Here is a 27,276-nt window from a genome sequence, read left to right on the forward strand (position 1 = left end):
GGTGTTTCCGGTAAGGGGAAGGCGGAAGCGGCAGTTCTGAGAGAGCCGGCGTAGGGATGGGCATGAGGGTCGAGGAGCTGCCCGGGTGTGTGGTGGAACTGCCTTCGACCCCGCTGGAGCCAAGTGCTGGTGAGTGAAGTCTCTCATATGGATCTTGAGGGGCAGATCTGGAGAAGGCGAGATCCCGGCACACCGAATGTGGTGGAATCTGAAGGTCAATGAAGGCTGCCTTTTCTTTTTGAGAGTTAGCTTTGAGGCTTGATTGCCCTTGGCCAAGCCGGTATCTACTTCTAATGTCCGAGTACCTTAATCGCGTAGATATGAAGCGCACGCGCACATAATCGAGGGCTCTCTTATTTAGCTCAAGGATCGTATGAAGAGAAGACTGCAGTGCCAAAATTGTATGGGTCTTTGTGAAATGGCATTGTAGTCCCTATGATTAAGATGGAAGGCAGACTTTAATCTTGCTTTTTCAGATGCTAGTGCTGAGAAGGGAAACAATGTCAACCTGCCTGTGGTGATACTGCTTGGGTGGGCTGGCTGCAAAGATAGGCATCTGGAGAAATACAGCGCCATATATCTACGAAAGGTGAGTAGTGACTATTCTTAACTTTAGCTTTGGTACAACTCAGTTTCTCCTCTATACTTAAATGCAAGGATAATTCTTGACCCACCCAGAAATCTGTGAAGAAGTTATGACAGAATTTTGTTTTGGAGCATCTCTCATGGTGTACACGCAGTCTTAATGGGGAAAAAGTTGGAAAGAATTTTGTTAAAGAAATCTGTGCTATGAAAAACCTAAAGTGGCATGTTGTACATTTTTGTGTTGTACTGCTTACCCACTTGCAAACAGGACTACCAGTACTTTTCTAGGTCTGATCCAGTGTGTGAATTCCTCATTTCTTGAAATAAAGCACTAGAACTATGAACATTTTGTGAGCTTTTCTTGAATTATTCAAAGTAAATCTACCCTATTCTAGGGCAGAATTTAGAAGTGTGTGATTCTGACACATCCATATGTACTGAAAGTATATTGTGGCTATGGGGTCCTATGAGCTGTATTAAGTTGCAATGAGTAGCTTGATTGGGATCCAAGTCTAATTCAAACAAAAATATTATGTTGCCAGTATGAAATCCTCTACTGGTGTTAAACATACTGCTAAAACTGGCTTTGTTTTTCAATTTCCTAACAAAAAAACAGGAAATAATTGAAGGCTGTAGGTTTTATTTCTAGGCAGGAAAGGACCAAATTCAGCAGTGCAGGATTGCTTAGTATTGTTGATTAAAAATGTATTATATAGGTCATTCAAGAGGTACAGTTTTGTGTTTATTACCTGTTTTCTCTTCAGAGGTTCTGAAAATTAAATGATGTGCAAAGGTCCTGTCTGAATTTCCCCCCCTAATTATTATCTCTCTTCTAGTTGTTATGGGGTGGGGGTTGGTATACATTCATTTTGGTTTTAAGTTGAAAGCGTTTGCACAGATCCTCATTATCTTTTAGATGGTTACTAGCCAGAGCAAAATAACTTGTCTATGAATATAATCCAGGGTGGTTTCAAGACTTTGTAGGAAAAGAAAATTTTGCCCTTCCTCAATCATAACTGTAAACTGCTTGTCTAGTTCTTTGCTAAGAATCGCTGCTAGTAGGAAGTGGTTTGAGAGAGGCTTTACAGATAGGCTTATTCTCAAAACAGAACCATCCTCTCAGTTCCTTAGGTTTTGACTCATCAGGTTGATAATACTGAGCTCTGGTTTTGTTCTTGCAAGCTATTTTCAGAATTATTTGTGAAATCTGGATTAAAAATTAATACCCAGAGACTCCAATTATATTAGAAAGACTTGCCCTATGTCGGGGGTGAAAAACACTGGAGGGTAAACTACATCTAGGAGTTAATGCTTTGTTTAGGGTTTCAGGAGAGAACCAGCACCTTGGGGCTCACAGTGGCAGGATGCAGCAGGAATTGCCTCTCAATTCCCCATCACTGCTGCTGCACAGAGTTTCATTCAACAGGGCTTCTCACAATTATGACAGGGAGTATAGTTCAGAGTTCTCCTTTTGAGTTGGCTACAGAGAACTTCTCGGTGTTGCATCATGCACTGTGCTACTGAGGAGGAACAGTTCTGGCTTGAGAGGAGACATTGAGGGCTGGTAGCAGGAATCATCTCTCAGCACCCCTATGTGAAAGAGGCAGGTGGGGCTCCAAGACAAACTTCCTCTTGAGCCAGCAGCAGAGAGCCATGGTGTCAGGCAGGAGCCGTTCCTGCTGCTGGCTCAACAGGAAACCTCTCAAGCCAGTGGCAGGGATTCCCTCTCCCTGCCCCTGCTCTCACTGCTGCTGTGTTTGGTCCCCACAGGGCTCCATGCGATGGTGGCAGGGAGGGGTGATCCCTGCTGCTGGCTTGAGAGGTCTTTTCTTGAGCCAGTGGCAGGGGTCTATTCCCCCTTGCTGTCACAAGCAGAAGCTTGGCATGGTGTAGCAGTGTGCCCCCAAGTTACACACTGTCTGCTGTTAGAGGCTTGTGATTATAGTGGGGAGGGTTGGAAACCTCGTTGCTTCTGGGGTGTCTTCTGGGAAACCCACTGAAGGACCAAAGGGGTTGCTGTCCACAGCGTACCTGGTTATCCATTGGCTACATTATGAGACCTCATGCATTAAACGCATACTGTGTGCTTTATGTCATACTGTAGGTTAAAAGTGTCATGTGATCCCTCCTTCCTGTGTCTAGCAGTCTACCCTTGACTTTAATTTGGGTTCTTGTTCTCTAAAATGATACCAATTTGACACAATATGCAGGGTTATAGACAGCCCCAAGAGACTTTCCTCATCATTGAAGCACCCTCTTCCACAGTGAGGGTGATGATGATGATTTAAACATGGCCAAACTGTAAAAATATATAGCTGCAGTTAGGGTTCCTATATGCAAGAGTGTTAATGCAAAGTTAAATTATTATAGACGTAGCAACTATCAAAACCCTTCTTTTAAAAATTCTTACTTTTTACATTTCTAAATGGCTTGGATACCATAAAGATCACTTGCCCATACGTGTTCCTCTGGGAGTTCTTTGTTCAACATCTCACACTCTTCTGGATTCTCCACTGACTGCAGTTTACCAGTATTCACATGTAACATAGACACACCACCTTTGTGAAACCTTACAGTTGTATATCTGGATCAACTATTGAGTTGTTTTAGACACAATGGAAAAAATGTAGCTTTAAGTATGGACTAAGTTACTGCTATTTTACTTCTGTTGTATTTATCCTGTGTCCCCTCCTTTTTGGTGGGGTTGCTGCTTTATAGCATTAAATAAAGTGGCATTTTAATTTGATCATTCTTATTGTCTGATATTGGTGATTTTTTAATTACAGATTTAATTTGAAGATCGTCCCATAGATGGCTATGGTTTGAATATTTGAATATTGCATTTGCTGTCAAATCTTGTAGGAAAGAACTAATTTTGCACTGATTGGTGTGGCAGCTTCCACAGTTGTTGCTTAAGTAAATACAGAAAAATTATTGTGATCCTACCATAGGATGCACCTACTGCCATTTTCTTCCTACAGTTACGTGGATACAAATTGAATCAGATCATAACAGAGGGAAGATTTTCCTCAGTAGTATTTCTCTGACTGCTTTCTAATAGTAATAATTTCTTGTCCAGTACTTCTATAGAGCTGGATCCCAAAAGTTGCATTTTGTGGTTGCTAGGCAGTATAAATTCCCACAATAGGTTCCAAGTGAAGATTATTTTTGTATACGATGTGGATATGTTGCCAATTTTAAATGAACCTGGGGCTCATTTCAAAAAGTTTCTTTTTGTATATAACATAGAAGCATGTACAACACCTCATAGTTTCTGTTGCCCCATTAGTACTAGCTTGAATTAGGATATGTACAGAACAGCTCTAAGGAGGAAGCTGTTCATGAGGAAGGAGGGATGCTCCTCTATTTCATTGCTACTTTTCCTGAGTGTGTCACTCACATGGAACTGTTAAGGATCATGAAGATAGCAGTGGAGTCTACAAACAAAGAGAGATGGCAGTGGAGCCAACACACCACACAGGAAGAAGCCAAGGTGGAGTCATAAATGCCAGATTGAAAGGTGGAAGGGAACCTGATCTGGCCTATAGGTACACAGCTTTCTAGCTTTGTGGGAACCCAGCACACTGTCTTCCATTCTTTGGTAAATCAGTCTGTCATTTCATATTTTCTTATGCAGTTTAAATATGACTGGAAGCAGGACTAGTTGGGACTTGTGTCTAGGCCTCTGACCAATAAAGTCCTTAGAAACCATAGCGCTTCTCATGTTGTTTACCTAAAGTATGGCATTGCAAGCCATGATAATCTGTAGAACAGTATTGCTTCTAAGATGCTGCCCTTTCCCTGTGTAAAGTGCAGCATCTTATAACTGCAGTAAATAACTGCAGTTAATTATGAGTCCTGTTGACAGATCTTGTCAGTTGCTTGTTCTGTGTATTACATGCCCACACTAAAACTTGTGTATTCCTCACAGGGATGTGTAGTGATCCGCTATACGGCTCCCTGGAGACTGGTGTTCTTTTCAGAATCTTTGGGCATAAAGTCCCTGCAGAACTTGGCTAAGAAGCTACTGGAGTGCCTCTTTGACTACAAAGTGGAGACAAAGCCGCTGCTTTTTCATGTCTTCAGCAATGGAGGTGTCATGCTCTACCGTTACATTGTGGAGCTCCTTCACACGCAGCAACCGTTCCAGCATCTGAGGGTGGTGGGTACTGTGTTTGACAGTGCTCCTGGCAGGAGGAACCTGGTGGGTGGGCTCCGTGCCCTGTCACTTGTTTTAGCACCATACAGTATATATGTCAAGTACCTTCTTCTGCTGATGTTTGCGGTCATGGTGATGACACTGCGGATCATGTTGTATCCTGTGACCCGTTTTGTACATCAGAACCACTATGATGCCATGTTGAAGCAACTGTCTAGATGGCCTGAGCTGTACCTATACTCCAAGGCTGATTCCATTATCCTAGCAAGTGATGTGGAGAGCATGGTAGTGGCCCGGCGGCGGCAACAGGTCTTTGTTCAGGCTGTGGACTTTGTGGACTCTGATCATGTCAGCCATCTGCGGGTGTATCCCACCTCATATGCAACTCATTGCGTCTCCTTCATGTACAGTTGCATTGGGCATGCTTAGGCTCACCAGGATGCCATGACTGCATATTCCACCTTCCCTTAATAGTTTGATACTGTACACTGTTCATAATTGCTCTCAATACAATTTTGCTGGTGAAACCAAAGTACTTCTTGCACACTGAATATCTGAAATAGTCACATTGCTGAACAGTTGGAAGTGGGACTGCAGGATAAATGTGGGAACAACCAAACCAGTGTATTTTGCAATCCATTCATTCTTGGCCCTGTAAGTGAGCTTTACAAAGTGCTCTCTAAATAAGCTTTGCAAAGTGGGCTTTGTGCTATCTCCTGTATCCATTTAAGCAGATTTATATATATTTCCTTATTTTATATACTGTGTCCTGCTTCTGCTTCTTATAAGGGTCAAGGAGCTACTGGCTCTACCAGTCATAAAGCTCTGCTTTGTCCAAAGTTTTTCCTATTCAGCTTTGATTTCTGAGGTTTTGGTAGACAAGAGCACTTAAGTACAAAGCTTCTTTTGCAGCACCTCCTTCCTCATTTCTCCTTTTGTCATTGTCTATTTTGTGGCTGTGAAACAAAGTTCCTTCCTGAGCTGCTGTGTCCATCCTGCTATGGATCCTCCTTGATCCATGACTGTATCTGGGCTACTTTCTTCCTCACAGACTTCCTTTGTGTCTGTCAACTTTTAAACTGAGGATAGAAGGAGACTTCTTGTGGAGTCAAAGCTACTTTGCAAAAAGCAGTTTATCAACAGTCAGCCTGCAAAACTGAACTAAGAGGAAACATTTCGAATTCATATCCCTTATGTGGTTGGGCATTCTGCACACAGTGATTCCTTGAAATCCATATTCACCTAAAATAATGCCCATATCTTTGTATGTTATGTACTGACATAAATCGGATTCTGTACCAAAAAGTTGGAACTGAAAGGATGTTGTTCAGAACAAAATACTCTTTCACTATCCTGTTTTAAGAATAGGGGTAGCTAGAGGGAGTTTTGTAGCAATTAGTCAGTATTAACTTGTTTATGTGCCCATAGCAGGAAGGCTGTAAAATAGTGAAGGCTATTGAGTGGAGTATTAGTCAAGCTGTCATAACTGAATTAATATGCATTAAAGGGTAGATTAAGTCCATCATGGTATCTGTGTGTATGTGTCTCCCTTTTTCACCTTAGGTGGCTTTTCAGTCTGTGTGTTTGTTACATCGTTGGATGTCTTTTACTCTGAAACAGATCCCTTTGCATCCATGATCCAGTGAGTCAAGCTGTTTTGTTCCTTGTTGAACTGTGTAGTGAAAATAATCAGAGAGGAAAACATCAGATGTGCTAAGTGTTCTGGGCTAGTTATTCAAAAAGAATAGGTATCTAGTGTTCTGAATCTGAAGAATCACTATCAGCCTGCCCTCTCTCTGGCTATTGCTTCTGAACCCAAGGTCAGTGCAGAACAAGACTCCCTCATCCATGATTTAATAGTGGATGAAGCAGCTGATATGGCCTGCAGCACTGAGACCTGGTGGTGAACTGGGAAGAGCTTCTCTCTCTCAGATACTGGAGTACTTGGTCCAGCTCCAAAGAAGGCCTAAGGGATTTGGAGGAGGGATGCGGTGGTCTGTAGGAGTTATATCTCTCTTTCCAGACTGACTACTTGTCTGGAGGGTTTGCATCTTGTGTTGGGCAAGTATGCCAGAGTAGATAATTTTGTCGGTGTACCATGAACCCCACTGCTCCACAGTCTCCCTACCTGAGCTGACAGAGGCTGCCTTGGCTACAGTGCTGAAGTCCCCCAGACTTTGGTCCTGGGGAATGTTAACATCCATGCTGAGGGCACCCTATCAGTGGAATTTCAGGATTTCATGGACTCCATGGCAGCCATGGAACTGTCCCCAACTTGTTAGCAGGCCAGTTCATGTAGAAAGGCACACTCTGGGAGTTATGTTAAAAAACACTGGGAGTTACTTAGTCCTGGTTAACTTAAGTTTCAACTAAGGTCCTGTTGCTTTCTGTGAAGCTACCTTAAATAAGAATAAATCTTGAACAACTGTAAGGGCTTGAATCTTGTAAACCAGGGCTAGGAGCTGTGTGGTGCACCAGGCTACCACTCCCATCAGTTGTAGCCAGCATAGCCAGTGGTGAAGGATTTTTTTTCAAGGCAGGAGGAGCAGAGAAGTGATGTTTGCTCCTCTGCCACTTCTGTTCTCCAAGTTCAGAAGGCTACTGGCATTCCCCCTGGAACGTGGTCCTAGTTGCCTTCAATACAGATCTGTGGTGAGAGCAGTCATATCTCCCCCAGCCAGCGGATTTTGTATGATACACTTTTCTGTCAATAGAAATTCCCTACCACTGGGTTTGGGTTTGGGTTCTCCAAATTGTTATCCTCCAGAAGTTTTGCACTGACACCACAAGTTTTGGACCATGGCCCATGGTAAGGAAAGTTGAGAGTTGTGAAACATGTCCTCCAAGACATGTGGAGGGCATTAGATCAGGGAAGCTGCCCATCCACCACCTCAGGCGAACACAAGTTCTTGTACCGCTGGGGTTTTTTTTTTCAGATTACTGTCACAGAGTTGAAGGATGAAAGGAGCACTTCTATAGAAAAAAGCAGACTGATTATTAAGGTCAGGAATGGTAATTTAGCCCTTACTTGAAAAGAGGACTTACTGATGTATACACTTGCATCTATGTGGAATAAAAAACAAAATGGGCATCACAGTCTTGCGTTTTGTGTTCTGTTCTTTCTGGTAGAGTGAACAGCATTGGAGTTCAACCAACAAGCCTTGGTTTCAATCCCTACTCCCACCTTAATCTTTCATCATTGCTGAAAAACAAGTCTCAATATTGGAACTTGCTCCCAGGTAACTACATAGAGTTGCATCACAGTGATGAAAAGTACTTGGTAGTCTTGGGTCAGCCACAACTTATAGTCTAATGTCTGCCACAGGTTTTTGTGAGGATGACATGGGAAAAACCTTACGTAAATCACCCTGAACTCAGTGGAACAAGACTGAGATATAAAGTGTTGGTGATCCAGTGCAAGTTGAGCAGTAGTGCACAAAGCTTTATGTTAGAACACTTTGAACGATACTTAAATGCTGCCTTTTGTGTTGCTTTTTAGAAGCTATATGAAGTGTCCACTGCTTTTTTATTTTGAAGATGTATATCCCACTTTCCAAAATGAAATGCACTTAATCATAGACAGTAAAAATAAAATGCAAGCACAGTAAAAGATGAAAAAGGAAAGCAGCATTAAAAGAGAATAAAACAGATAAAAGAATTATTAAACCAATTAATCCCAAAGTAATCTAATTTCTGATAGAAATCATTCAACATGTAGAAATGCATATGTTTCTGTTCTGATTTCACTACTGTATATTCATACAGGTTCATAGTGCTATAGGCCCAAACACATACAGCCCTGGAAGAAGTTATATACACAGCTTGGGTGAGAATTGGAAGCACAGGGATTGTCAGTTACCCAAAATGGATTTAGTAGTTGGAGAGTAAGTGATGCAGCATCTAGCTCCAAGTTCTCTTTTCCTGATTAAAATTATTTCCCTCTTTATTAAAAGAAAATATTGGTTAGCAGAAGTGTTTTTAAAGTTCCCAACTTGCAGGGGAAAAGTATGACTGACCACTTTCTAGTGGATCTAAGTCAAAACAACAAAAGCTTCAAGATTAAAAAGCAAATACACAGATAATTCTCATTTGCTAGAATGCCTGTTGTTTAAATTATTTATTTTTTTCATGGGAGCAGATAGGCTTGCTTTGCTCAGCTAACAGTTGCATTGCTTTTTTTTTTTCACAGCTGGCCACAGACTCCTCCTTAAAATTGCAACTATTTTGACAACAGAGATAATATAGTACCCATGACTACAAGACCACATCTGACCACCCATTAGTACAGCAGGAAGACAATTGTTATACACAGCTGCTAGAGAAGTTCATAACTATAATCTTTCTACCCAATTTTTGTGTCTAGCAATGGGGATGGGTTCAAAGGTCAACTTGTGAATTGATCTAATTGATCAGTCAAATCTTTCAACTAATTTATTAGAAAAATAACTTTGCAGTTTGGTTATGCACAGTACCTATGTCATAATCTGACAATATAAACTACATTTGGAAATTCATGTCAGTTTATACAAATATGAGTGGTATTATGCAACTGTGTAATGCTTGATTAATAGCAGTAGGTTGTGTTACCATTGACACTCTGAACTCAATCATTTAAAGAATGAGCTTTTGAATATGAGAAGTGTATGGAACTCAGTGCTGTACAGCCCAAATGAATTAAGAGGCACAAGCAAGACTCTGAAATCGTATGGGCATTTATAAGGCAACGGGAAATGTTTGACTGTATCAGTCCTAACCGCTTTATCCTGACTATAGTTTTGGTTACAGAGATTCAGAAAAAAGCTTGGGACAGGCAACCTAGGGCCCGCCCACTATTTTGGCCTACAACTCCCATCAGTCCTAACCAACATAACCAGAGATCAGGAATTATGGGAGCTATGGTCCTAAACAACTGGAGGGTCCAAGGTTGCCTACCCATGGATTAGCGAGATGTAGCTGGCCCTTGCCTAAAAGCATGTTCATGCAGCACGTCTAATACTCTTTAGCTGTTCCTCTTTCCTTGCCCTCAGACTGAATAGTGGCTGTCCTAATTAATTTATTAAGAATTAAAGTTATGTACCTTGCGGCACTGGTTATTCTGAGCGATATAGCCCAAAGTAACACATAAAACACTATTATCATATAGCTTTCTTCTGTACTAAGATTAACCCAATTAACCCAACTTCTTGCAAGAGCTTCTTTAGAGTTTTGACTTGTTTTGGGTTAGAAAAAAGAGTACAAAGTGAGGAGGACTTAATAGGGGCTTATAAAATGATGGATGGTGTACAGAAAATGTATAGGGAGAAGTTTTTCTCCCTTTAGAAAATGAAAGACCTGAGAGCTATCCAGTGAAACTGATTGACAATAGAGCTAGGATGGACAAAGAGGATACTTCCATGCAGCGTATAATTAATTAATGGAATTCACTGTTTCACAATGTGGTGATGGCGTGAAGGTTAGATGGCTTTAAAAGGCAATTGGACAAGTTCACAGGGAATAAGCCTGTCACTGGCTATTAGTCATCATGACTATGTGGAATCTGCCATGTGCAGAAGCACTTAATACTAATCTCTGAGCTCTGTAGCTTTCACGTCCTGTTTGTGGACCTCCCAGAGGCATCTGGTTGGGCCCCTGGGAAACACGCTGCTGGACTAGGCAGGCTTCCTTCTGATCTAAAAAGGTTTTTGCATTTGATGAAGGCTACTCCTGACTACTTTTTACTAGACATGGCACAGAAATGAGTTCATGTGTTGTTTCATATCTACTAGCCATAGAACATTTGTCTTGGGGAGAAAGAATACAAGTGGGAGATCAAAGGCACCAAAGAAGACCAGGCTGGTGATACTGAGAGGGTCATTAGTTAGGAATAGATTTGTTATTCCCAAGAAAATGGGCCAATTCTATTATGTGGAGTCAACCCAAAGAGAGCTACGAAATGTAAAAGTGATATGTTGCTGGGCAGAAGATCAAAGGCCATCAGAAAGCTTGGAATGTTCAACCTAAATTGGGAATAGTATAGTGATAAGAGTCTTAAGGGACTGTGACAGAGCTAGAGTCCATCTCTTTGCTGTCTGAACACCTTAGTTGCCTCTGACCTCTCACTTTGATTAACGAGCTGACAATAAGGTATTGATAAGGAATTAACCTTGAGCCCTTCTTGCTTCAGTGTCAATACCACAGGAGCCAAATACACGCCTTCAATTGGAAATCTGTGTATGTGCACAGAGATCCTGAGAAGCTATTGACATGTAAAAACAGAGAGCCAAGGTCTGGGGGCAAGGAAGCAGGGCATGAATTCCAGCTTGGTGTGATGCGTGTGCAGATGAAGTCCTGCATGCCCAGGCTACAGCTCTTCAGAGAGAGATTCTAGTGCAAACTCAGGGCTCCTGATGTGCAAATAACTAGGAATGAAAGTGTTGGAATGTTGAAATAAGATGTTATAGTGAAATATTTGCAAACCTGCTTATACTGGGCATGTTTGCGTAATTGTTCATGGCTTCATAAACCATGGTTTATGAAAATGTGGCAACACAATTGAGATACACCCTTCCCTTTGTGCAGCTGTTTTGGCAAGATCCTGGCTTGCATTAAGTAGAAGACCCTTATCCGACTAAAGATCCTAGCTTATTATCCTGATTTATCAACCATTGTTAAGTAGAATCCCCTTGGCTGGTACACTGGGGAACTTTCCTTTCATACAAGCCAGGATCTTCACTCCAAAATTTGTTCACAATGAAAGAGATAAAATTTCCACAAATTTTGAAGCTATGGGGGGAAAACTTTGCTTGCTATTGCAATTTTGAGGGGGCAATGGAAAAACCAGCAAAGGTGCTCTTTATGGATCTAAATCAACTCAATCTAGATGCCTGTATCCCCTGAGTTGAGGATTATGGGTCTCTTATGTAGTGTGAAAGAGTTGGAGGCAAAGGTCACCTCCTGCAAAACATTTAGCTCATTGTGGCTGCATGTTACACCTGGGAGTACGAGGAAAGGACACTGAGGCACAGCCACGATACCATGTATCTTGTCAATGCCCTTCTCCTCCTTGCCTCCTAAAACACCAGCTCCTGGGACCTTGGAGACATAGCTGGCACAGTTCTGTCTGCTAGTTGTGAAGCAGGGATGGTGTCTCTGAGCACAAACACCCAGCCACAAGAGCTGAGCAATTTTCTGACTTGGTCTCCAAAAAATCCTATGGCCATCTAGATGCTGTCCAGTGGCCATAGGACTGCACTGTTTGTTGCTGTAGGCCAGCCCTCCTCAACATGGTGCCCTCCAGACGTTTTGGACGTCAGCGTCCATCAGTCTCCAGAGGCATGGCCAACATCAGGAATGCTGGGTCTTGTAGTGCAAAACATCTAGAGGACACCAAGTTGGGAAGGCTGTTTTAGGAACATAAAACATTATATCCCTAAAGTTATATAATGTGTAGCTTGGTTTGATCATAAAAATGTCATTATATTAGCATTTTAAAGTAAACTAAAAATAATTTGAAATTTTTGTTTGAATGAGCTATAAGTTAAGTTTAACATTCCAAATGTATTTTATGAGCAAACTAAGTTATAGATAACACATTTTAGGGTCCTGTTTTATGTCTGTCCAGAAGGAACTTCCAAAACACCTGAATCATTCTAGAAACCAAAAGAATCAAGAAGAACTGGGGACAAAGGAAGACTAATTGCACTGCATCTGTTCTGTTTGTGACAAGTTCAGAGAACTTCCTAACTCTGTTCCTGGGTTTTCTAGTAGGAATTAATGGTTTTGTATATTTTCTTCTATATTATGATATAGTGACTCAAATTGAACATGATCTGAAACTTCACTAAAAACTCAATAAAAGAAACATTAACTCAGTAATTTTAATAAGGAACAGAAGAAATAACTATGCTGGTAACCCTATAGTGAGGATTAAAGAAATATTTCCCACCATGGCTTCATAAGTTTCAGACATTTTAAAACTCTAGTCTTTCTATGAGTGTTATTTTATAGCTTTTAGAAATCATTAGATGGGAGTAAATGCTGACTAACAACATATAAACACTTTGTCTTAACTTCTGAAAGAAAATATTTCATAATATGGAACTGTTCAAATTTTCAGGGGAAAAAAACTCCAAATAAGCCTTAGGGGGGAAAAGGGATTGGCTTTCCTGCCTCCCAGGCCTTCACATCTTTACAGTGAGGTAAGGAGAGGTATATTCTCATACCATGCATGTCCCATTAGTTTGCAAAGCTGTAAATAAACATGGTCATTATTTTTCAAACCTTTGTTTCATTTGGATTTCCACTAGATACTACAGCAGTAACTGTATTGACAGACAAGGAAGACAAACTATTGGCCAGGTTAAGACAATAGGAGCAATGGGAAAAAGTCAAGGGCACTGACTTGTATCCACTTGAACCCTTGCATGTTTGTTTTTTCAGCTGTCAGGAAATGCTGCTTGCACTTTTCCAAAGTTTTCCATGCCCTGATGAAGGCAGAACATTATTTTAATGTAATAGTAGAAAGGAGACTGAGATGTCTAGCACAAACCTGACCTATATTCTAGCTATTTCTGTAGATGTAACAGAATATGCAGACTTGATCCTCTATAGCAGGGTGGTCCACCACGTGACCCGTGAGCTGCATGTGGTCCCCAAGGCCTTGTTCTGTGTCCCTCTTGCTGCTCAGAGCCCCCCACCCCCACCCCCAGTCTGCATCCTCAGGAGGCTCAGGAAGAGAGTGGGACAGTACAATGGCCTTGCAAGAACTTGCCCCAGCATGCCCTGCACTGCTCCAGCTGATTAGCACAAATGTGCTCAGGAGCAGAGTCCTTTTTTACTCGCCAGCAGGAACAGAAGGGTATGCTGGGGAGAGTTCCTTGGCTGAAGTAAAAGAGGCTCAGCATGCCAGTTCCAAGGAAGAAGGGGCCGGAGGGGTCACATGGGAGGTTTTCTGGGTGGGAGAAACGGGGAAGAAGGGGATGGGCCACCCCAGAGGAGTGGTCATTGTGCTTGGGCTGTGGACAGAGGAGCTGCCTGTGATCTCTCCAGAGATTGGGGTCCTGTCATTCAATTAGTCCTAAAATCATCTTAAAATTATTAAATCTTGTTTAATGGTTAAATATATTAACTGTATATATTAATATATTTCAAACCCTTTAATTTGTGATATGGAAATGTAATTCATTGCACCGCACCCAGATTCCATGTCATCCTCATGCAGTACCCATGGTATGAAAAGTTGGACTGCCCTGATCTACAGCACCTTCTGACCTGCATCTCACTTCAGTGTATCTGTGGCTTCCTTAGGATTTGTTATGACCTAGGTAGAATGTGACTGCTGTTTTATGGAAAATCCAGTATATCATAATATTCGTCCCTTGTTTTCATTTGTTATACTTGCAGTCTGATTCTCTTTCCTATTTGGTGCTCAGCACACAGAAGAGAGGCATTCTGCAAGCTGGGGAAGTGGGGAACTGTGGATGTGCTCCCACTTTTCTTTTTTATGCTCCATTGTCATGATTTTTCAACTCCTTTGTCGACCTTCCTAAATTTGGAAGTACACTTTAATGAAAGGCAGCCTGGGTAGGGATTTGCAGGACTTGCCTACTGAGACAGTTACAAGTCCTTCTCTTGCTGCTGATTTCAGTATCACTCACTACTCTGAACCTGACAAACTACCAGCCATTAGTACCTCTAACTTATTCCAAATTTTTGCTAGAAATGTATTTCCAAAGTGGCTCAAGGCAATAAAAAAATCAATACTTCTGAAATTCAGTACAACCTGATCCTTGAGTAAGAGATTCACAATTGGGTCTGTGACTACTGGATTCAAGATTGTTACCTCCCCTCGTCCGTCACTGCTACTATCATAAAATCAGTGTTTCAATCTTGATATAACACATTTTAGATTTTGTTTTGCCTTCTGGTTTATCATGAACCATCAGAACACACGGTTATAACAGGCATATGGACATACATGCCACATTCCCCTTGGAACAAACCTAACTCTCTAGTAACTGACCGACTGATTTATAAGCACCAAAGCAATTAATAGTGATGTCCTGTCAGACTTTGCCTTGCTGTCTTTGAGAGAACAGCCTGCTCAAACTATGAACTGAGTGTGTGGGTCAGAGTAGTGGAAAGATTTGACCAGAATCCAAGGAATGGATATTGGGTGGAAGCAGAATCTGAACAGGCTCCCTTTACATGCCAGGATAGCACCAGCATCAGATTCCTGAGTGTTGATCACCTACCTCTACACACGCATCTTTGGCTGGTAGATAAAAACAGCACTGAAGTCAGAGCTCAGAGGCCAGGCTGCCATGGTGGGGACAGTTTGTTTAATTAATTGGTTTGCCTGATTTCCATAACAAACTGGTGGCTTGTCGTCAGTGTGGCTCGATCATTCATTACCGTTAATTAGATATGGATCTCCCGGAAGGCAGCAGAAAGTGATGGACGAGCCTCCTGACACGTGCTATTATGCATTAGCATTTTCTCAATACATTCGATAGATCATCTCTCTCCTCTTTTTGAAGATATTTTAAATAAAATATTAGCTGATCCATCATGGAGATTTATGTCTCCCCCTCCCTTCAGTACCTTACATGCTTGGTCTCATTGGCCTGGGCAGGAAGTGGTTCATTATTTATTTCCATCACCTCAATTTGCAAGCCTCCTGGTTCTGACCAGCAGTGTGGAGTGGATCTTTTGTCCTCAGCAGCTCATCTGCACCTTGTTATCTATGGGCACCGTCCCTTTGTGAAGCAAGTGAGTTGTCTAAAGCCACTTCAGGAGACAGTGGCAGCACAAGGAGCTGATTTCCACTGTCTTAGCCATGGGCTCCCTCCCCTCCCCTCCCCTCTTCTTTGTGGCTTTACTTTTTGGGTTCTTGGTGATATTAAAAAGTACCAATGCCAGCTCCAAAACACAGCCTGTGTTAAAGCTGGGATTGTGCTCCGGCACAAGTGAAAAGATGTGCTCCTGCACAAGTGTTTGGGTGCCCATTCCAGAGTAAATGCAGCTGACCCAGTTACCTTTGTACACTGGAGTAGCTGGCAAACTAACTCTTATGCTCACTTTGCTACTCTGCTCTTTGTGACCACGGACTCCAGAAGAGAAAATGCTGAAGAGAGCTAGTGGTGGTAGTGAGGATTTTAGCTGGGCTTGGGGAGGCAGTAAGGTGCTTCCTAGGTGGACTAAGAATACCTTTCTCCCTCAAGAGAAGACCACAGGAGCTGTGTGTGGATGTGCATGTGTGTCTTGGGGTGGGGGGGGGGCAGTACCTGCGCACGCCTTAGATTGACCCGTCTGCATGATGGCATGGCGCCACCTCCACCTTCCACGTTAGCGGAGCTGTTGACCTCTAGCCCCTGCTTCCCAGACGCTCTTCCACTTACTGCTCGGGCCATTGTAACTCTATGCCTGAGACTGTGGCCTCCTAATGCACGCCCTTATAGATCTGTTTGGGCTGTGCCGGAGTCTCCCTCTCTCTCTCTCTAAGAAAATGACAAAATAATGCAGCTGCCTTGACTTCATTACCAGAGTGTTTAACAAACCTGACACCCTCCTTCACTGCACTAAGTGTGACGTTAACCTCTGACCTCCCCAGGCTGTATCAACAGTGTCAAAGGACAGCCAGGACAGGCACACACCAGTCAATCTTAATCAGTTTCTCAGCGCTCAGCTGGGATCAAGGAACCATTAAACCCAAGCAGGTGGTTTCATGCAGCGCCAGCACAGGGGAAATAGGAACATGGGCTACGCCTGTAGTGGCTGATGCCAAAAATCAATCTGGTTGTCCATTCCTCACTGCAGCTGCTGTGCTTTGGAAAGGGGCCTTCCTTTTACAAGGCAAGTCAAGATGATAGGACATTTCCATTCAAAGATTGGATTGTACCTGGCAATCTGAACCTTCTCTCCAAATTTAGAGGTATCTGTTCTCACTAAAAGTCATTGCCACAACAATTATTGATGCTTATCTGATCGTCACCAAAATAACTGGATGAATCTTTTAATATGGGTGGAAATAAAACTGTTTGGCAACTAGTATGTAGCCACAGCTGAAGTGGAGATCAAGTGCTGGTTTTTAATTTCCTTCATGTAATAAGCCACTAGAGGTATTCTAGTGAATGGAGAGTTATTAGGTGTGGATTTTGAGTGAATGGACCTCAAAAAGCAGGATGCAAGTGATGGGAAATGCACAAATTGTCAAAAAAGCCTAACTGTTAATGTACTTATCAAAGCTATAGCAGGAACAATTTAATTGTTGATATAAAACTTGGGACCAGGTTACCTGAAGGACCACTTTTTGCTGTAGGTAGCTTGTGGAACTGTGCAGTCTTTTCAGCCCTGCTATGGGTGCCCCATCAGATGCAGTTGAGGTAGGTGATTACCAGGGAGCAGGTCTTACTGGAGGCTTATGAAACAGCCCTCCCAGAATGATTTGCCTGGTGCCATTCTTGTGGTCACTTCAGGAACACATGAAACTTTCTTATTTACTCAGGACTTCTAAATACCTCATAAAGTTCAAGACTCTTTATCTTGAAATCTGGGTTTTAATTCTGAGCCTGCTGTCAGTTTTGTTTTCTGTTGTTGCAAGTGTGTTGCTCTTGATCTATGATCTTCTCTCGTATTTTTCTATTTAAATTGTTTTTATACTGTAGGTATTGTAAACTCCGCAGATAATGAAACAGCATACAATTGTACTAAATAGCCTTTACAATGAATGAATTAAAAAAAGAATACTAATATAAAATCCCAATATATATCTCAATCCTAAACATCATATTACTGACAAGTAACACAGTATTAACTTTCAAGGAACTACTACTACTGTTATTGGCTGAATGCACAAAAACTGCCACACTTATATATAGTACAGTGATCATTCCTCACTTTACCTAGTTTTTCCTCAGTTAGTAATGCTATGTTGTGCAGCAGGTAGGCGATCTCTTCTTGTCTTACAAGCATCCCTCTTCCTCTGGAGCACCATTGAGTTGAACATGATTTTTAAAGCTATCTTCCTTACCCTTGTAATGTCTCTGATTCTCAAAATACATTCCTTTTTTTAGGATTCATCTGCAAGCGTTAGCAAAAGGATGTCTGAAAACTGCAAAACTGCTCACCAACTCCTGCCACCCCACAGAAGATAAAGATCCATAGCTCTTCATATATTATTTCTTAATTTTAAATGGTTGCCTTTAAGTTGGTGCATTATTTCAAGATCTGTGCCTCCAAGAATCCCTATGATATAATACATGCATTGAGATAGTTGTGTACTCTGTCCTTAGCATTTTTGGGAAGGTAGGTCCATTTGTTTGATCCCTTAGCTGAGACTTTGGAATTAGCCAGAATGCCATGGGAAAATGCGTAACAGGCTTGATTTGAAAATGTTAAGCTTGGTCTTCAAATGTGTATCCATAATATTTTGCTAAAATTATCTTAAATTATCACCTGAAACATTAGTGAAGTTTCTAATGTTTTCTGCCATTTTGTGTTCCGTCATCCTCTAAGGGTTACCATATCTTGTGGCAAGACTTTTGCTTTTAACAGCAACAGGAGAAATTCAGCTTTTCTGGATGAGTTTGTGTAGCAATGGTGAAGTGTGTAGTAATTGCTGAAGTTTTGCTTGTCATGCAACTATTAAGGGCATGAGACATTACCAGAAAAAAAAGTTAGTGAACTTGCTTTTGCAGAGTCACATAAATGGAATATGTCTTATGACCAGGAAATATGTCATTTCCTGGCAACTTTGTACCTAAGGGATGCCATCCTTCAGTTTTTCAGATTCCAAAATACTTTTCCTACATGTAAGGCTTACAGGAAGTGATAGGGCTGGGAATTGCTAGAGTCGATGATCCAATTTTTGTTAAATATATATTTAAGCATCTTGAAATATGCACTGTATTTCCAGACATATTTAAGGCAACAATATCATCTCTTAATTCCCTAGCTACCTTAGCCGCTTGCAGTATCCCCTAAGAAGAACCCGTTCTTGCCAGCAGATGTCAGCATTGATCTACTTGGAAGGTGCACTCTCTCCTGCTGATTTGTATTTTCCTGTGATATACAGAAATAGGGGAAGCTCCAGTAAAGTTGATGTGAAGTCAGCTTGACTTGTCTTGGGCATGTTGGTTCTGCTGGATGGAAAGGTGTCCTGTCCTGTTACATTCTCAGCCTTTCCTTGTATGATACTTTTTGCATTTAAGTGCTTCACTTCCTTCTGGTTAACCAGTTGCCCACTCTGGAAGAACCAGGAAGCAATTGTTAACTCCTTAGAACGCTCAGTACTTTGTATCCTCTGCACAGGCACCTACTTTATACCCTTCAGGCTGCAGCAATGCAATCTGAAATGAGAAATATCCAGTGTGTTCCATAAGACTCTGTTCTGGCTAAATCTTGAACATAACCGACAGCTGGTAGCAAGGGTCAGACTGCAGGATTAAAATACGGCCTCTTCTCTAAATTTTAAGATGGAATGGACATAAATGCAGCCTTGTGGTTATCTTGGCAGCCAGACTATACAGGCTATTCCTGTTCAAACGACCCTGGCTCAGAGGGAGACTGGTCCTGAATGTAATGGACCAGCAACTCCAAGGAGCTAACTATCTAGTGCTACTGAGCATACAAATTGGAATGAGGAAAATGTTTTCTTTATGACCCAACAGAGTTTTTATTATGGGGAATTAGATCTTGGAGATAAACTCCCCAGCCTGCAGTCAAAAGGAATAAGGGGCATCTATGGGCAGGGAGGAGAGAACAGGCAACTGGGCTAGGGAAGCATGGTATCGAGAGGCAGGTATGTGGCTGCATGGATCTTGGAAGGCAAAGTGGCCCATTGTGGCAATTTCTCAGGCCCTGTTCCAAGAGCTCCTGATGAATGTTTTTTCCTAAGACATTAACCTGCTGCTTTAAACTTCACAGTTTTAGAAAGAACAGTACTGCTCTTGTTTATCTGATCTCTCAAGACTGTTTAGTGATAGTGACAGTGCTCCAGCTGATGAGCACAGCAGTACCATTAACTATCAAGACTTCTAGAGTAGAACAGTTGATCTTGAACCCCTCCCCAGTCTTACTATTTTTTTGGCTGCTGCACCATTTGGTATTTAAATCAAGGCTGCCAATGTGAATGGCCTTGTTCCTGAATGTACATGCTTTGTTCATACAAATCGCAACAAACATGAGGCATCCCAATGAAAACAAAGATGCTGAGACTCAGACTTGCCTGGAAGCCGTGCTGCTCTCAGAGCTAGGCATCCTGCTTACTACTCCCTGAGGCTTGGTCGGTCTGCTGGGTTGGCTGATTTTGAGCTCCTGATGGGAATTCACCCAGCATATTGCTTACTTGATTTTACATTGTCCGGATCCCAGCACCAGCATTTCAGAGAACCCTTCAGCTAAGCACCTCTGTTTTACAGGCTGCAGTGCTGGCTTAACTGCTGTCTGGAAGCGCCTGTTGAAGGCAGCACTATAATTCTTCCATAATAATCACCTTTTCCTTACATAGCAGGAGACACTGTATATTGATTTGCGAAGTCCCAACCCAGAGACTCTGCCTGTAACTTTAAGAGATGGGAGGGCAAAATCCCAGAATACCTGTCTGATAATACAAAGGCTACTATTGGTAGAATGTCTGCCCATTCTTCTTTGCCGTGAGGGGCAGAACAAGATGAAGGGGAAGTCCCACTGCATGAGTCCATCTGGGTTGGGCATTACTTGAATCTTGCTAAAACAGGTAGGAGAAATTAGTAGGCAAATAGATGGTTAACACAGAACAGTGCTAGGTATAGCGGCTACATATTTTCTGACTACTCTTAAAATTACAAGAGGAGTCTCTGGATTAGGACATGGCACTTTGTAGTTCAGAGAATTGTGCCCAGTGGACCAGGAAAGGCAATGTGAAGCTTGATGCCTGATACTATTGCTGCCCTCTGTTTTGTAAGAGCTTACCACTGTCTTCCTCTGTTTAACATTGACCTCAGCCAAGAAGTCCTAGATCTAATTAATGGAAAACTTCATTCTTCAAGAAATAGTCCCCGCCACCTCTGTACTTACTACTATAGTGATAGTCCAAGAAGGGCCCTCAAACCACTATTGACTAAGAGGAATAAGAGTACTGTGAGATAATTTAAACCATTTTCTGCACTAGTGCTGCTCCATAGATGAAATTTACATGTAAACCAAACTGAAACCAATTCCTACAGCCAATTATTACACTAGAGTCTGAATAAGTAAAGTGCTGATTGCATCATCAGCTTCCCAGGAGAAGGTGCACTCCCATCTCACTTTCACTGTGAGGATACCGTTTCACTGTGGGATTGAATAAACTACTGCACATGTCAGGATGATCAAATGCAAAGGAGAACAGGGATCCTTTTATCGCTGTTGAAAAAAGATTTTGACAGGTGATGTTTCGCATGCGAAACAAGGACAACTGCATCTTCACTTCAAAATGCTGTCCTCAGGGTACCTACAAAGTTTGTTTTCAGTTGTATCTGCAATCGTGATGTCCCATATAGTTGTGGATACATCCACTGGGAGACTGACACAGATTGCTTTGTCTCCATGGCTTCCAGTTGCTGGTACAAGAACTTTCTAAAGGAAGGAGAAACCTTTCTTGAGCCATCAAATTGCAACATGGCCTCAGTTATCCAGGTGCAATTACTTCACTTACATCCCTTCTTCTGCATGGATTCCTGTTCAACTTTTCTCTCCAGTTTAGAGACCTGCATCCCACTTTACTTTTATAGAATCTTAAATTGAAAGGGACTATTCAGGTAACTCAAAACAGCCCCTACTCCAGGGATAGGTATCTTGCAGACTTAGGCACAAATTCATGCAGCCTTCTGCACACAAGCAGTGCAAACCTTGGCCAGAAATTATCTATCCTTTCCATAGCAGCCTGCTACTTGGCCAGAAAAAGAAATAAAAAGTTACCCACCCACTTATGGCTAATATGTGACAGCTCCACACAGAATCTGCCCACAGCGGAGTGAGCCTGTCAACAGAAAAAAGTTGCCAACCCCTGCCCTACTCAGTGCAGGAATTCTGCAAGCACAGCATCCCTAACATGCTGCTTGAATACCTCCAGCAAAGAAAGCCGCTACAGCAAAAGGAGCCACATGCAGCATCCGCTACAGCAAGCCTGTTCCTATGTTGAACAGCTTTAGTACTATTTTTCCCCCTAAAAATCTGCTTCTTTACAATTTCCATCCATTAGTACTAGTCCTGTTCACAGAGCTTCCTGCTTCATCTTCTATGCAACATTTGTTTTATGACTTTATCACCCTGACTGCTGTGAGTAGACAGATCCATAACATGGAGGGTTTAAAAACAAACATTTGGGTGTTTTGACCTCGGATGGATTGACCTGGAACAGGCCTCAGTAAGGGCAGTTGACCCCTGCCTCATCTAACCCACCTTATTTGAAGCCATGTATCCAGTGCTTATTAGGACACCTTCTAAACATGCTCACAACCCAGACTTCATGCTGTGAAGCAGTCGTAAAAGCTTTACTGATAGTCAATAGTGAGATTTCTCTTGCTCTGCCCCATAAACTGGAAAATCCTCCTCTCCCCATGCCCTTTGTCTCTAGGGAGCCACAATGCCCAGGGCAGATATTAAAACAGTCATATTTCAGGAATCAACTGTTACTACCCGACCTTGGTCAGCTTAGCTTGTTATTGCTTGAGACAGTGGCTGGGATTTGGGGAGTAACTTGAATTTCAAGTTGCGTCTCTACTCTCAGAAGTGTCAGTTTGGCAACATCCCTAGGCTGTTTGCATTTGCCGCTAGTTAGATGAGTAGCAGAAGTATTCATTTCTCACACTACCTTAATCAGAAGAAGTATACTTCAGTTACCAAATGAGGAACATACAAGGGAGATAATGACATCATGCCCTTGATGTTAGCTTCCCAGGAAGTCTGGTCACTTTTGAAGAATGCACACTTTAGGTCTAATCCAGCAAATGGTTCCAATGTTGCTGAGCTGCTCCGTAGTGGAAAGAGGTGCAATAAGGAGTATCTGCTTGGTACTACCGCCTGTTTTTTACCTAATGTATAACTGGATAATTTTATCAGAGAGCAAAGTTCTGTTGCTACTCCCCCCACATGGCACCCTTTCCTCAAAATTATTTCCAATTTGTCTGATTATAGTTAACACAACCTTGCTTGTGATTGTGGCTGAAAATGATAATGCATATACGGCCTACTAGTTCCTCTCTAGACTTCTAATAATTTGGGTTAAGGAGGAATTCTTTTGGATGTTTAGCTATTGAGGTGCTACAGAGATCACAGATAGCCAAACCATCCTATTTTAATTTATGCATTCTTCACTATGCCATGCACTAATTATCCAGCAGAAGAGAAAAGTCACCTTCACAATTGATTTCATGTATGTCTGTCCTGTTAAGCAGTGGTTTCTTCTGCATCTACCTTAAGGTCACCCCTCTAGGACCACCCCAATATTCAGCAATCTACAAATATACAAGTCTATGAATACAAGTCCCTGTACCTTAGAAATTTCTTGAGTTCCATTACTTTCAATGAGGTCTTCCTTCCTGAAATCTTTTTCGCTCTCTCCCTGCAAGATTCATTGGAACTGTTTCCCCCAAGTCTTCTCCAATGTGTCTCCCTCCCAGTCTGCTCTTCTGTAAGACTCAGGTGCTTCCCTGGGTCACTGCCTCTTGCTGCAACCTAAACAGAAGGTAACAATTAATAATATTTTTCTTTCCCTCCCCCATTTTCTTCTGTAAGTTCCCTCCCTTATCTTTTTTGGACTCACATTGACTAATCAATACTCAAGCTTCCTTCAAATTCTTCCATAGCTCCTTCCATTTTTCCTTTATGGAATACCTTTGCTAGAAAGCTTTTTGATTGCTTATTATCACTATTATTGGGTGATATTTCTTTAATAAAAACAACTTTCATCTTCAGGAAAACCTTGATTTCTTCTCCATTGGCTTTCTATATCTTATGGGAGCACTCTTTCTTCCCAGACTAAATGATCCCAGTTATGCATGTTTTCCTCCATGTTTTGGTAAAAAGGTGTGTTAATTTGAATCTGCTTTAATTGATAGAGAGAATGCCTATAACTTGTGCAGAATAAAGACAGGGATGCATTGGGAAATGATCCCTAGCATAGACTTGAACTAAATTCCTCTGGTCATTCATGTTCTGGAGATGCAATTCCCTGAACATATAGAAATAGTCTGCAGATATGTTTAGAGATGCATGTTCTGAGTAAGTGTGGTAACAACAGGCTGGATATGTTCCTAGAAAATGCAACTGTTTGCCAAGACTGTGCCTAGTTATCACAGCTTGAGCTTCTTCCATCACTGCTCCATCTGCAAAGCGTATGAATAGAAGATCATTGTTAGCCGAGATCTTGTACCTGCGGTATGGACCGCAGCAGAGGGGAAAAAGTGGTTGTGGAGGTTGTGACTTCCTATTAGGGGAAATCACAGTTGCTCCTAGGAATTTTCTTTTGTATGTTATATCGGGAGTGAGCAGTTTGTGCAATGACATTGACCATTTTGTTTGGCTTAATAAGTGGCCAAATAATCATAGCCACAGAAGAAGTGAGTCCAGGTTGTTTTTACAATAGAAATCCACCACTGCAGTTTATTGATTTAGCTCCTAATAGTAGACACAGCTTTTAATCCATTACACTAGTAATTCTAGCACTCAGCTAAAGGGATGAACTGAGGAACTGGTAAAATCCCAGAACATCATATTGTATACTTGCCTACTTTAAATCAATTGCATTTCTGGACCAATCTTATTTTTATTTGAAAAGGTATGCATTACTTAGCTTTAAAAAAGCAAGCATTTGCCATTGTGCCACACATGAAATCTGGGTTCTTGTTCATCCCCTTTCCATTGTTCCCAACAGGTAGAGGAGAAGGGACTTAGTTAAAAGAAAAGGAATAGCTTAGCACAGGAAAGTCTCCTGTGAGGTTGCAGCTGCATTAGTCATTTGAGAATTGCAGCTGGGATCTCCCATTGTGGCATCTGAGTATTTGTGTGAGTTCTGTTCTCTGGGTTATTTCCAAGCTTCAAACCAACTGCTCCAGTAAACAACAGAATCCTGTAAACTCACCTCCTAAAAACAAAACCCTTCCATCTAGTATGATAAAATCAACGTAGCAGCAGATCTAAGCCCTTTCTAATTCAGCATTCTGTTTCCCACAATGGCAACTAGATGCACCTTTTTGGCTCTTGTTCTGTGAAAACTGATTTTCAGAGGCCTTTGATGATGGAGGTAGCATAGTCATTTTGACTAGGTGCCAGGGATAGCCTCATTTTTCATGAATTTGTTGAATCCTCTGGTAAAAACATCTAAATTTTCAGCCACTGCACATGCCATTGTTTAACTACTGTTTACTGCTGGGCTTTTCTGAAACTTCCCAGTCATTACTTTTAGTGGTATGTCAACAAATATGTAAAACAAACAAAACAATGCTCCACAGACTGGAAATGTCCCATATACATTCCAATCCCCAAGAAAGGTGATGCAGAAGAATGCAGCAACTTACTGGACCATTACTCTAATTTCCAATGAGCAAAGTCATGCTTAAGGTGTTGCAACTAAAATATTACCTTAAAAGGAGCAAGAAATGACTGATGTTCAAGCTAGATACTGAATAGAAAGAGGCACTCAAGATCTTATTATGCATGTATTTATATATATGTGAGAGTCAGTGTGGTGTAGTGGTTAAGAGCATGGGACTGGGACTCAGACGATCTGGGTTCTAGTCCCCGCTCAGCCATGGAGCCAACTGGGTGACTTTGGGCCAGTCACAGACTCTCAGCCCAACCTACATCACAGGGTTGTTGTGGGGATAAGATGGAGGAGGAGATGTAAGCTGCCTTGAACCCTTTGTAGGATAAAGGCAGGATATAAATCGAAATAATAATAATATATATTAGCTACAGGAGCACATCAAGAATATGAAAAGAAGATCAGTCTATGCTTTATAGATTAAAGCCTTTGTGTGGATTACAATAATCTATGAATAGTCCTGAAAGAAATGGGTGTGCCTCAGTACTTGTTTATTCTGATGCATAATCTTATCATAGGCAAGAAACTACAGTGGTACCTTGGCTCATGAACTTAATCCATTCCACAACTCTGGTCGCGACCCAAACTGGTCGTAAGCCAAGTCAAATTTCCCGGTAAGGTTCAATGTAAATAAGGTTAATCTGTTCTGTAACCATTTTTTTAAATCACAAAAATTTGAAACAAAGTGACAAAAACAACAAAGTAACAAAGAACAACAAAGATTGCAGCCGCGATCATGCAGGGAAGATGGGCGTGATTGCCGTTGTGCTCGTGCAGGGAAGACGGATGTGATCGCAAATGAACAATGCAGAGTTCATGACGTGAGGCAAAAATTTTCTGAAATTTCTGTTCATGACCCGATCTGGTCATGAACTGAGACATTTGTGAGCTGAGGTACCACTGCACTCTTAGGGCAGAATATGGAGAAACAGAATGGTTTCCTTCAGGCAACATGTTAGCTGAGGGCATATTTTATCTCCCTATCTGTTCATCTGTACCAAAATATATCATAAGGAAAGCTGGATTAGGATCTGAGTAAGCACTGAAAATTGACGGAAGACACTAATTTAGGATAAGAAGATGTTACCATATTGGCAGAAAGCAGCAATGAATTGAAATTACATCTGATGAAAGTGCAAAAAAGTAAAAAAAAAACTACAGAAGAATTACACACCTTTGAGATCAACAATGAGGAAATTGAAATTGTGAAAAATTTTGAAAACTTGGCTCAGTCATCAGTTCAAAGAGGACTGCAGCCAAGAAACTAGAAGACTGAAATTTGGAAGGGCAACAATGATGGAACTAGAAAAGATTATCAGGTTTTATGGGAGACCAAGGTCAAGATCATCCAAATTATTGTCTTCCTAATCACAATGTATGAGTATAAAAGCTGGACAGTGAAGAAAGCTGACAGGAAGAAATCTGTTTGAAACATTATGGTGGGGCTGAGCTTTGCAAACATCCTGGATCAACGGAAAAACAAACAAGCGAGTCTAGATCAAAACTAGGCATCATTTTCCTGGAAGCAACAATGACAAAACTGAAGCTGTCATACTTAGGGAACATCACAAGAAGGCAAGACTCACTGAAGAAGACAGTAATGCTAGGAAGAGTCAAAGGCATAAGAGAAAGACCTAATATGAGATGCATTAATTCCACGAAGGATGCCACAGCTTTGAGTTTACAAGAGCTGATCAGGGCTGTGAAGAACAGGACCTTGTGGGAGGCATTCATTCACAAGGTTGCTGTAAGTCAGAGATGCCGTGATGGCACAAAGAAACAACCTAATTAGATCACACCAGTTTTAGTATTATAAGAGAAAGAAAAACCTCTATTTTCTACCACTATGTGTTATTTTATAAGCCTTTCTCAAGTCTCCTTTTACTCTTTTTTAAAACTAAAAAAGCCCCCAATATTTAACTTTTCCTCATATGGGAACTGATCATTTTGATTCAATTATTCCGCACTAGCTTTAGAGTATACTTTTGGA

At 41.6% G+C, this 27,276-nt stretch overlaps 1 protein-coding gene across 3 annotated transcripts; it reads left to right on the forward strand.

Moving 5' to 3' along the window:
* TMEM53 (transmembrane protein 53) lies at positions 1-13,002 on the forward strand. 3 transcript variants are annotated; one of them, XR_006415911.1, is made up of 5 exons: positions 1-129; positions 477-589; positions 4,517-6,386; positions 7,874-7,983; positions 8,934-13,002. XR_006415911.1 is itself a non-coding variant. In XM_044442347.1 (3 exons), exons 1-3 carry the CDS (start codon positions 57-59, stop codon positions 5,171-5,173), a joined length of 843 nt encoding a protein of 280 aa, XP_044298282.1. In that variant the 5' UTR covers positions 1-56; the 3' UTR covers positions 5,174-7,840. The 3 variants fall into 3 exon arrangements, 1 of the variants encoding a protein (XP_044298282.1); XR_006415912.1 differs by lacking the exons at positions 1-129; positions 477-589 and adding an exon at positions 4,125-4,186; XM_044442347.1 differs by lacking the exons at positions 7,874-7,983; positions 8,934-13,002 and having other exon boundaries at positions 4,517-7,840.
* The last annotated feature ends 14,274 nt before the right edge of the window (positions 13,003-27,276 follow it).

The sequence above is a fragment of the Varanus komodoensis genome, unplaced genomic scaffold, assembly GCF_004798865.1.
Source record: "Varanus komodoensis strain SLA01 unplaced genomic scaffold, ASM479886v1 scaffold1, whole genome shotgun sequence".
NCBI lineage: Eukaryota > Metazoa > Chordata > Lepidosauria > Squamata > Varanidae > Varanus > Varanus komodoensis.

Bases quoted from the DNA above. Each gene is read 5' to 3' on its own strand.
- TMEM53 (XM_044442347.1), top strand. From the start codon at position 57: ATGGGCATGAGGGTCGAGGAGCTGCCCGGGTGTGTGGTGGAACTGCCT. The intron at 130-476 runs GTGAGTGAAGTC...TTGCTTTTTCAG, and splicing joins CCCGCTGGAGCCAAGTGCTG to ATGCTAGTGCTGAGAAGGGA. The intron at 590-4,516 runs GTGAGTAGTGAC...TATTCCTCACAG, and splicing joins GCGCCATATATCTACGAAAG to GGATGTGTAGTGATCCGCTA.